The sequence below is a fragment of the Nomascus leucogenys genome, chromosome 2 (genome assembly GCF_006542625.1).
Source record: "Nomascus leucogenys isolate Asia chromosome 2, Asia_NLE_v1, whole genome shotgun sequence".
In the NCBI taxonomy this organism is placed as follows: Eukaryota; Metazoa; Chordata; class Mammalia; order Primates; family Hylobatidae; genus Nomascus; species Nomascus leucogenys.
The window spans coordinates 40,415,543-40,426,603 of record NC_044382.1 but is presented as its reverse complement, the minus strand read 5'-3'; the positions used below and the strand labels follow the sequence as shown (position 1 = coordinate 40,426,603).

The following is an 11,061-nucleotide window of genomic DNA, read 5'->3' as shown; positions in this document are numbered from 1 at the left end:
ACACCTGCTATTACAGGCAGACAATCATTTTTTGTTTTTGTTTTTTTGAAACTGACAATACTTTAAAAAAGGAATTTAAAAAGCAAAATGTAACAATTCCAGGCTGTTTGGGATGATAGGAAAGGGCTCAGACCCATGAACCAACAAAGATGTGAGGTGGTCAAGGGGTATCTCTTCTGCCCTCCCCCTCCTCCAGCCACCAAGCCAAATCAAGTTGGGGCAGGAAGAGGGTTTGGGAAAGGAAGTTTGCTCAGGGTGCCTACTCTGATAGATACTCAGTGTCTATTCCAGGGCTGTCCCCACAGAATAGACCAAGAATGCAGTGTCAAGCTGATGGGCTGGGAGCAATGACCAATCCCACCTGTAACAGGCCAGCCTTTTCATGAGAGAAAATAAAGTGCCTGGTGCATATTTCTGTCTGGGTACAGGGGTGGAGAGCCTGATATCATTGGGCCTTTAATGAGGATTGGAGAAGCCTCTGCAAATAAATATGACTCCAAGACTAATATTGACAGCCCTCCAGCACACCCTCTCCACCAACCATGTCCTCTGTGACTGCCAACACCTGCTAGATAAGCAGCATTGCCCCTTGTGGACAATGACAAATGAGCCAGTCCTTTCTACAGAGATGATGTTACTCAGCCATCATTCAATTCAATAATGTCTTTTGAGACTGATTACGAGCCCAGCTTTATGCTAGGTGCAAAATGATTAAGACAAAAATCCTGCTCGGGGAGGGTGTTACAATCCACTGATTGCATCTCAAATGCCCAAAGACCCTGTATCTTATTCCACTTTCACTTGTAATCTCAATTTTCTCCTCTTATGGTCAGATTACATGGATTCTACCTTCTCTCAAGTCCTCTCTCTCTCCGTTGAGCTTTAATTCCTGCTGCTATCCTAATCCGGGATGTTAGCAGTATAATAAATAGTTAAGACCACAAGCTTTACAGACTGCCTAGATTCAAATGCCGACAATAGCTGGATGACCTTGGGCAAGTCACTTAATTTTTCTGTGCTTCCATTTCTTCACCTGTAAAATTAAGGATAATAGTATCTATTTCACGTAACAGTTGTGAGAATTAAATGAGTATAGTATTTAAATGAAGGTGTAGGCCGGGTGCGGTGGCTCATGCCTGTAATTCTAGCACTTTGGGAGGCCAAGGCGGGCGGATCACGAGGTCAGGAGTTCGAGACCAGCCTGGCCAATATGATGAAACCCCATCTCTACTAAAAATACAAAGATTAGCCGGGCATGGTGGCACACGCCTGTATTCCCAGCTACTCGGGAGGCTCAGTGGGGCAGGAGAATTGCTTGAACCCAGGAGGCGGAGGTTGCAGTGAGCCGAGATCACGCTATTGCACTCCAGCCTGGGCAGTAGAGCAAGACTCCGACTCAAAAAAAAAAAAAAAAAGAAGGCATAGCATTATACCTGGCATATAGCAAGCATTGAATAAATATCATCCCAGGTAGCATGCAGGAGTTAATTATTCTGTGTGTGAACTTGGCCAGACCCCACCACCTGACCTGCTGATTTGGAGCTGGAAGTGGCACTTTTTGCTCCTTTTGCTGAATATACTACTAGACCAAAGTGCTTGTAGGGATGGAAACAAAAAGAACCATTTTTTTTCTACCTTGTCAATTTCTTGAGGGCAGGGACTGTGTCATATTTTAATAACTGTGATACTCAGAATTGACAACTCCAGATGCATATGTTTAAAGGAATTGGTGTTTCCTTAACCTATGCCTGAACAGAACAGGGAGAGAATCCCCCATGCCTCCTACTTTATACTCCTGATAAAGAAAGAGAAATATTCCTCCTTAATATAGTTTGGATATTTGTCCCCACCCAAATCTCATAATGAAATGTCATCCCTAATTTTGGAGGTGGGGCCTGGTGAGAGGTGTCTGGATCATGGGGGTGGATCCTTCATGAATGGCTTAGGCCATTCTCTTGGGGATAAGTGAGCTGTCACTGAGCTCACAAGAGATCCAGTCATTTAAAAGTGTGTGGCACCTCCTCCCATAACTCCCTCCCTCTCCTGCTCCTGCTCTGGATGTGTGACATGTCTGCTTCTCCTTCACCTTCTGACATGATTGTAAGCTTCCAGAGGCCCACCCAGGAGCTGAGCAGATGCCAACACCATGCTTCCCATAAAGCCTGCAGAACCATGAGCTAATTAAGCTTCTTTTCCTTATAAATTGCTCAGTCTCCCAGGCAAGCATGGTGGTCAGCCAGGCATGGTGGTGTTGGCCTGTAGTCCCAGCTACTTGGGAGGCTAAGGCAGAGGTTGCAGTGAGCCACAATCATGCCACCACACTATAGCCTGGGTGACAGAGTAAGACCCTGTCTCCAAAAAAAAAAAAAAAGCTGGGCGCAGTGGCTCACGCCTGTAATCCTTGGCTTTGGGAAGCCAAGACGGGCGGATCATGAGGTCAGGAGATCGAGACCATCCTGGCTAACATGGTGAAACCCATCTCTACCAAAAATGAAAAAAAAAAAAAAAAAAAAAAAAAAGAGCCTGGCGTGGTGGCAGACGCCTGTAGTCCCAGCTACTCAGGAGGCTGAGGCAGGAGAATGGTGTGAACCCAGGAGGCAGAGCTTGCAGTGAGCCGAGATCGCACCACTGCACTCCAGCCTGGGCAACAGAGTGAGACTCTGTCTCAAAAAAAAAAAAAAAAAAAATTACCCAGTCTTAGGTATTTTTTTTCTTTTTCTTTCTTTCTTTTTTTTTTTTTTTTGAGACAGGGTCTCACTCTATTGCCCAGGCTGGAGCACAGTGGTGCAATCGTGGCTCACCACAGCCTCAACTTCACATGCTCTAGTGATCCTCCCACTTGAACCTGGGAGGCGGAGGTTGCAGTAAGCGAAGATTGTGCCATTGCACTCCAGCCTGGGCAACAAGAGCAAAACTCCATTTTTTTTTTTTTTTTTTTTTTGAGACGGAGTTTCACTCTTGTTGCCCAGGCTGGAGTGCAATGGCGCAATCTCGGCTCACTGCAACCTCCGTCTCCCAGCTCCCAGGTTCAAGTGATTCTCCTGTCTCAGCCTCCCAAGTAGCTGGGATTACAGGCACATGCCACCATGCCCGGCTAATTTTTGTATTTTTAGTAGAGATGGGGTTTCATCATATTGGTCAGGCTGGTCTCGAACTCCTGACCTCAGGTGAGCAGCCTGCTTCAGCCTCCCAAAGTGCTGGGATTACAGGCGTAAGCCACCGCACCCGGTGAAACTCCATCTTAAAAAAAAAAAAAATTCTTCGTAGAGACAGGGTTTCACCATGTTGCCCAGATGGTCTCGAACTCCTAGGCTCAAGTGATCCTCCAGCCTCGGTCTCCCAGTGTTAGGATTACAGGGTATTTCTTTATAGAAAAGGAAGAATGGCTTAATACATTCCCTTCTCTATGGCAGAGGTCACCCAGGTCCTGGGCTGAGATTGACAAGAAGTAATTTCAAAAAAAATTTTTTTATGTATATTTTTTGAGACAGGGTCTCCTTCTGTCACTCAGGTTGGAGTGCAGTGGTGCAATCTCAGCTCACTGCAACCTCCACCTCCCGGGTTCAAGCAATCCTCCCTCCTCAGCCTCCTGAGTAGCTGGGACTACAGACACGCACCACTACACCTGGCTAATTCTTAAATTTTCTGTAGAGACAGAGGTCTCACTATATTGCCCAGGGTGGTCTCAAACTCCTGGACTCAAGCAATCCTCCCACCTCAGCCTCCCAAAGTACTAGGATTATAGGCTTAAGCCACTGCACCCAGCCCAAGAAGCAGGTTTTTTGTTTGTGTGTTTGTTTGTTTTTGATACAGTCTCGCTGTTGTCACCCAGGCTAGAGTGCAATGGTGTGATCTTAGCTCACTGCAACCTCCACCTCCCAGGTTCAAGCGATTCTCCTGCCTCAGCCTCCTGGTAGCTGGAATTACAAGTGCCTGCCACCATTCCTGGCTAATTTTTTTTTTTTTTTTTTTTTTTGAGACAGAGTCTCCGTCACCAAGCTGCAATGCAGTGGCTCAATCTTGGCTCACTGCAACCTCCACTTCCTGGGTTCAAGCAATTCTCCTGCCTCAGCCTCCCGAGTAGCTGGGTATTTTTAGTAAAGACGGGGTTTCACCATGTTGGCTAGGATGGTCTCAATCTCCTGACCTCGTGATCCGCCCACCTTGGCCTCCCAAAGTGCTGGGATTACAGGTGTGAGCCATCACGCCCAGCCTGTTTGTATTTTTAGTAGAGACGGGGTTTCACCACATTGGCCAGGCTCCTCTCAGACTCTTGACCTCAGGTGATCTGCCCTCCTCAGGCTCCCAAAGTGTTGGGATTATAGGCATGAGCCACAGCACCCAGCCTCAAGAAGCAGTTTTTAGCTCAAAAGATTTCTGTTCAATATTACTTTACCTCCTGATGAATAAATACCAGTGCAAGGACACCAATGCTGAGCACACCCCCTACACAGCCTCATATTGAGGTCTCTGGGCTGGGATTTTAGTGCCTGCTCATATCCTTATCTCTCAAGCCAAAGCAACCCTTATGGCCCTAAATTCTCAAGAGCTTACCATTGAGGCTCTTATAGATTTAACACCCAATACAGGGCCTACTCTGGAAAGGCACATTGGTTTTTTTTTTTTTTTTAGACAGGGTCTTGCTGTCATCCAGGGTAGAGTATAGTGGATGGATCATAGCTCAATGCAACCTCAACCTCCTGGGCCGAAGCCATCCTCCTGCCTGACCCTCCCTAGTAGCTATGACTACAAGTGTGCACCACCATGCCCAGCTAAGTTGATTTTTATTCTATACAGATGAGGTCTTGCTACGTTGCCCAGGCTGGTCTTAAACTCCTGGTCTCAAGGGATCCTCCCACTTTGGCCTCTTAAAGTGCTAGGATTACAGATGTGAGCCACTACACCTGGCCAGGCACACTGTTCTTTGATGAAGGTTTGGTAACAGCAAAATCCATGAAGTGGACAGGTTCTGGAGCCATGCTGTCTTAGGTCAAATCCCTACTCCACCATTAATTAGCTTTGTGATCTTATTACTTGACCAGGTGCCGTGGCTCACGCCTGTAATCTCAGCACTTTGGGAGGCTCCAATTGAAGACTAGAGCTCAGATTGCCTCCATGAAAGTTAGAAGGGAGAGGGCTGGGCACGGTGGCTCACACCTGTGATCCCAGCACTTTGGGAGGTTGAGGCGGATGGATCACGAGGTCAGGAGTTCGAGACCAGCCTGGCCAACATGGTGAAACCCCTACTCTACTAAAGATACAAAAAATTAGCCGGGCGTGGTAGCACATGCCTGTAGTCCCAGCTACTCAGGAGGCTGAGGCAGGAGAATCTCTTGAACCTGGGAGGCAGAGGTTGCAGTGAGCCGATCACGCCACTACAATCCAGGTTGTTAACAGAGCGAGACTCCATCTCAAAATAAAAAAAAAAAAATTCAAATTAGAAAAAAAATACAAAAATTATCCAGGTGTGGTGGCAGATGCCTGTAGTCCCAGCTACTCGGGAAGCTGAGGTGAGAGGATTGCTTGAGCCTGGGAGGTGGAAGTTTCAGTGAGCTGAGATTGTACCACTGCACTCCAGCCTGGACAACAAGTGAGACCCTGTCTCAAAAAAAAAATAAATAAAAAATAAAAGAGTTAATCCCTCTGTTCCTCAATTTCTTTATCTTCATAAAGAAATGCACATAATAATGAATACCTGTCTCACAGGCTTGTGAAAATTAAATTAGTGTGTATATATATTATATATATATATGAGTTTAGAGATAGTCTTGTATGCAGTAAGCACCTGAAAAATGTCAGCTACTATTGTTATTCCTGAAAATAACATGAATCAAATCATATAGTCCCTATACAATGAGAGGATATTACAAGAAATCAGTAGGCTTATATTAGGCCAGGCGTTGTGGCTCACGCCTGTAATCCCAGCATTTTGGGAGGCCGAGGCGGGTGGATCGCGAGGTCTAGGAGTTCGAGACCAGCCTGACCAACATGGTAAAACCCCGTCTCTACTAAAAATACAAAAATTAGCCAGGCGTGGTGGTGCGTGCCTGTAATCCCAGCTACTTGGGAGGCTGAGGCAGGAGAATCACTTGAACCCAGGAGGTAGAGGTTGCAGTGAGCTGAGATCACGCCACTGCACTTCAGCCTAGTGACAGAGCAAGACTCTGTCGCAAAAAAAATAAAATAAAAAATACAAAAAAATGTTGACTTTGGCGAAAATACAATTTTCCATAAGGAAGATAATTAAGCCTTAGTTTTTTGTTTTGCAACTCAGAATTTCCACTTAATACTACTGACTAGTGGGCACATGTACATCAATCTCTATCCATGTTGGGACTTGGTTCTACCCTTCTGGGGAGAATTATCAGGAAATGGAAATGACCCACTAGGGTAGACATTGAGTTAAGGACCTCTCCTCACACTTCGAAGAGGTGCTTCAAGCAGTTTTCTCTTCTGGCTACTAGGAATTCCTATAGGGGCACGTGTGTGGGTGGGGCGGAGGAGCAGCATCTTTCCTTTGGCCATCTCCACCTAACGTAGCAGCAGCTTTTCTCTTTCCCCTAGACCTTTTGGGCTTTGAGTTCAAGGGATTAGGGAGAAGGCCACAGAGGCAGCTTCCTTTTTGACAGACAGGCAGTAGCTAGGAATGGAAGCTACAGACTTCAGCAGGATGGCTTGGAGAAAACAGCAGTGCCCTCTGCTGTGAAGCATGCATGTGACACTCTAGGGCAAGAGCATGTGCAAACCTTGTCAAATAAAAAAATTAAAAGCCAGTCCAACCACTCAGGCACATGCATGGGCCGCCTTATGGCTACAACCCCCCTTCCCTCCCACTCACTTTAAAAAAGTGTCTCTGTTCCAGAGCCTGGGAAGAGGGTATGTTTGTCTCTATTCTATCTCAGCCTAGGCTGTAGAGGGCTTCGTCCTGTTCTGTCCTGGGCTATCAGTCCTACTAGGTTAATACCAGAGAATGACAATGTTCAGTCAATTCTACTGCCACCCAAGACCAAGTAGGGCCACACCTTACTACAGATAAAGGCCTATTCATATTAAAAAGCTCCAAGAAAGGAAACCCTGGCATCTGCAGAAGAATACAGTTTAAAAATCTTCCTGAAGTCTAATGGATCTTGCTTTGTTTTAGTCCTATCTTCATATATCACAAATCTCTACTTCCAACCATCCTAAATCCTAAAACTTGTCTTCGTGAGATGTGAAATGGAGTGGAGAAAAGACTTAAAAGTCAAAACCCCCCTGAGGCTATAGATAGGGAACTTTTTTTTGAGATGGAGTCTCGCTTTGCCACCCAGGCTGGAGTGCAGTGGCACAATCTTGTTCACTGCAACATCCGCCTCCCAAGTTGAAGTGATTATCCTGCCTCAGTCTCCCGGGTAGCTGAGATTACAGGCGGCCACCATCACGCCTGGCTAATTTTTGTATTTTTAGTAGAGATGGGGTTTTGCCATGTTAGCCAGGGTGGTCTTGAACTCCTGACTTCAGGTGTTCCACCAGCCTCAGCCTCCCAAAGTGCTGGGACTATAGGTGTGAGCCACTGCCAAGAGGGAATCTTTGAGCCCAGCTGAGATCTGTCATTTGCCTTAGAGAATGTCTAGATACCACATGCTGCTGAGTCCGTGGTGCACTTTTAGTAACTCATACCATGGAATGATCTAGGAAAGGAAAGCCTAGGACATTGCTGAAGAAAACTGTTTGAAAGGCTTATCTTAATTCCAGAGCATTGGTTCTTTTTTTTTTTTTTTTTTGAGATGGAGTCTTACTCTGTTGCCCAGGCTAGAGTGCAATGGATTTTGGCTCACTGCAACCTCCACCTCCCGAGTTCAAGCAATTCTCCTGCCTCAGCCACCCTAGTAGCTGGGACTACAGGCACATGCCACCATGCCTGGCTAATTTTTGTATTTTTAGTAGAGATGAGGTCTCACCATGTTGGCCAGGTTGGCCTCGAACTCCTGACCTCAAGTGATCCACCCGCCTCGGCCTCCCAAAGTGCCAGGATTACAGGTTTGAGCCACAGCCTAAGAATTACTAGTTCAGAGAAAAGCATGTTGGCCTCAGCTATGAATAAAGATAGTATGTCTGAAGTAGTGTAACTTGGTGATCTCCTCTGTAGACAGATCTTCTAGGAGCAGGCTAGGCTCACAATCACACCTCTCATTCTGTAGTGTTTATTTTTCCATTTTTAAAAAAGAAAGAGGGGGAAACAAAGAAGGAAAATACAAAGAAAGAAGGTACACAACGCTCTTGCATAGCCAGAAGCCCAGAGAGAAAGAGTTGGCTGGCTTGTGAGAAGACATGAGGAGTTGGGAAGAGGAATGCCAGAGTTCCCTGAACCAACACAAATCTCTATGCAACTCAAGGCTGCCTTATAGAGCCAGCTCCAGGACTCTGCCACCAGCTTTCAGCTCTGCTGAAACCCAATCCATTCCCAGGCCTGGATACAAGTTGGCAGCCTGTTGGTTTGCAGAGACATCTTTTAATAATCTTGGGTTTGGCCATCCAGAAGGCCTCTTTCTGCTCAGGGTTTCTGCAGTGTCTTTTGGTGACTCGTTAGCAGCCAGTGGCTGGAATGTTATCATGGGCTCACATCCTTCACCAGAAGGGCAATCTGCTCCCGCAGCTGCCGCTCCCCTTCCTGCACTTTGCTCTGGCTTCGACACCTCAGCAACTCAGTCTTGTGGTCCTGATGATGCATAGGGCAGTAGCTCTGTGGTTCACACAGCTCCTGAAAGGTAAGGAACAGAGAAAGGGATTCTCTAGACTCCTGAACTCTACCTACGAAGGATAATAGAGATGCTGCTGCTGGCAGTGGCTAAGGAGGAGCAGCAGTTTCTTCTCTGAAGGCTTTGCAGGCCCTAGGAGTTGTGTATTAAAGTTGGCTCCCTGCATGCCCCACCCTTTACCATATATTCTGGAAAGAAGTCTCTGTAGCCGCCTTTAAGGATATATAGCTCTGGGTAGTACAATGCAGGATACTGGTTCAGAGACCTGTCCTCTTCACGCAGAGAGCGGCACCTTTAGAGAGAACCCAGAGATGGGTGGGGTGGAAAGAAACAAGGTCAGGATCCCAGGGGCCATTCACTGGGGAGGGGGGAGAGGAATAGACTATTGCCAACCTCAAAAAGGACCTTCCAATCTCACTGTGTTTGCAAAAAAAGGTCCAAGTAGTACCATCCTTCCTCCTTTCCTCCACTGCGGCCCCATTCTCCATCCCTTTTCCTTTATTGTTTCAAACTTTCCAATTTTAGAAACGTCTCCCTTCAACCTCCCTAACATTCTTCAAACTGTAGAATCCAGTCAGTCTGTGTCTGAACTGGTGTGGGAAGTCCAACTCGAAATCCATTTCCATCACCCGCCAGACCCCATTTAGACACTCACATTCGGGGGCCCCTCTCTGAGGAGAATTCACAGTGGAATACGATGATTATTCTCTTCTGGGTGTCCAAAGGGACAATGGGCTTCTTCAGAAAGAAGTTAAACAGTTCTTCCTGACTATACAAGTTTAAGGCTCCCTGTAGAAGAAGAATTTTAGTAAGTATTTCCTCAGGGGCTTATAGACAGTGCCAATACTTAGAAATGACTGAGACGCCAACCTGGGATAATGTGGACCAGAAAAGCTGGACTATAAGCACCTTTAGGGCAGGGGTCTAAGTATATCTCAGTATATACCCTGAATGCCTGGCATAGAGCTTGTAGATGGTCAATAAATGTTCATAGACCTGAACCACTGGAAGTAGAGGGATCACTGCGAGGAATGTTCACGAATAGTTAAGTGTTTGCAAAGTGCTTCAGTCCTTGGATTAATGTTTTTATTTCTAGGTAGGACCCCTTGGCTCCTACAGAAAAGAGGGAGATAGATCTAGGAGGGAAAGGGAAAGTAAGCTGCTTAAGGTATACAGAATTAAAACAATGAGGACCTCAGCCTTGAGGTGCTTCAAATATGTAATCTTTGTCCTGATTCTAGAGTTCATAGGCCCCTTTGTCCACAGACTTTTCTCAATAAAGAGTTATCTCCAGCCCTCCCCTACTAATGGCCACAATGTCGTCTCACCTGGATGTGTCCTCCCAGGTACTCATATGGATAGCGACAATCAATGACATAAAACTTCTCAATCAGACCCTGGAACTTCCCCGACAGTAAGGCAGCCACCTGGACAGAAACATTGACTGAATATTCTGCTCACTGCCACTCTGAGGGAGAAAAGGGTCAATGACACAGTTCCTTACAAGCATACTCCTGCTATGTCCGCTGTATGTCCAGCCTCCAAAGTCACTCCATATTTGATATGTGGCAATGATTCAGCCCCACTCCACAAAAGAGAATGAAACAGGAAGTGGCCCTTTTAGAGAACCAAAATAGCTGGCACTGACAAGATACCAAGGAAAACCATATTCAGGCTACCCATCTGGGGACAGGCATGGCTGGAATCAGGAGATGCCCAAGGACTTCTGCAGTGGCAGAGGCAGCAGCTAGAGATCTTGAAATTGCAGGAAGAAATGCAAAATGGTTCCCTACCCGCCATCAAAAAGGAAGAAAGTAAAGTCATTCAGGAAACGATATGGAAGGGAAAGGTTGATACCTAAAGGAAGGAAGAAACTGAAGCTACTTGTAGGAGTGCAAATTGGTTCGGCCTTTCTGAAGGGAACTTTGTAAATACATATACAAATAAATGTAATCACACTTTGACTCAGCAATTTCTAACATCTTAAGTAAACAGGAAAAGTACACAAAGATGTAGGCACAATTATATTCATCTCAGCATTGTTTTATATTATCAATATATTAGAAATAACTTCAATATTCAATAATAGGGGTTTGGTAAAATAAATTGTACATGTCAGTAGAATAGAGCAGCATCATATAGCCATTAAAATGATAATATAGATACCTTATTGATATAGAAAGATGTCTATAATGTCTTACTAAGCAAATTGCAATACTATACATTCATCATGATCCTTTTTTTTGTTTTTTGAGATAGAATTTCGCTCTTGTTGCCCAGGCTGGAGTACAATGGTGCCATCTCGGCTCACCGCAACCTCTGCCTC

At 45.7% G+C, this 11,061-nt stretch overlaps 1 protein-coding gene across 1 annotated transcript in view; it reads right to left on the bottom strand.

The window, feature by feature from the left end:
• Positions 1 to 8,164: 8,164 nt before the first annotated feature.
• CDC25C (cell division cycle 25C) overlaps positions 8,165 to 11,061 on the bottom strand; it is a 56,901-nt gene continuing 54,004 nt past the window's right edge. The window contains exons 11-14 of the mRNA XM_030828631.1: positions 10,064 to 10,162; positions 9,391 to 9,524; positions 8,916 to 9,027; positions 8,165 to 8,737 (exon numbers count right to left, since the gene is read on the bottom strand). Coding sequence (XP_030684491.1) covers positions 8,588 to 8,737; positions 8,916 to 9,027; positions 9,391 to 9,524; positions 10,064 to 10,162 — 495 coding nt within the window. The 3' untranslated portion in view covers positions 8,165 to 8,587. The remainder of the gene's footprint in view (positions 8,738 to 8,915; positions 9,028 to 9,390; positions 9,525 to 10,063; positions 10,163 to 11,061) is intronic.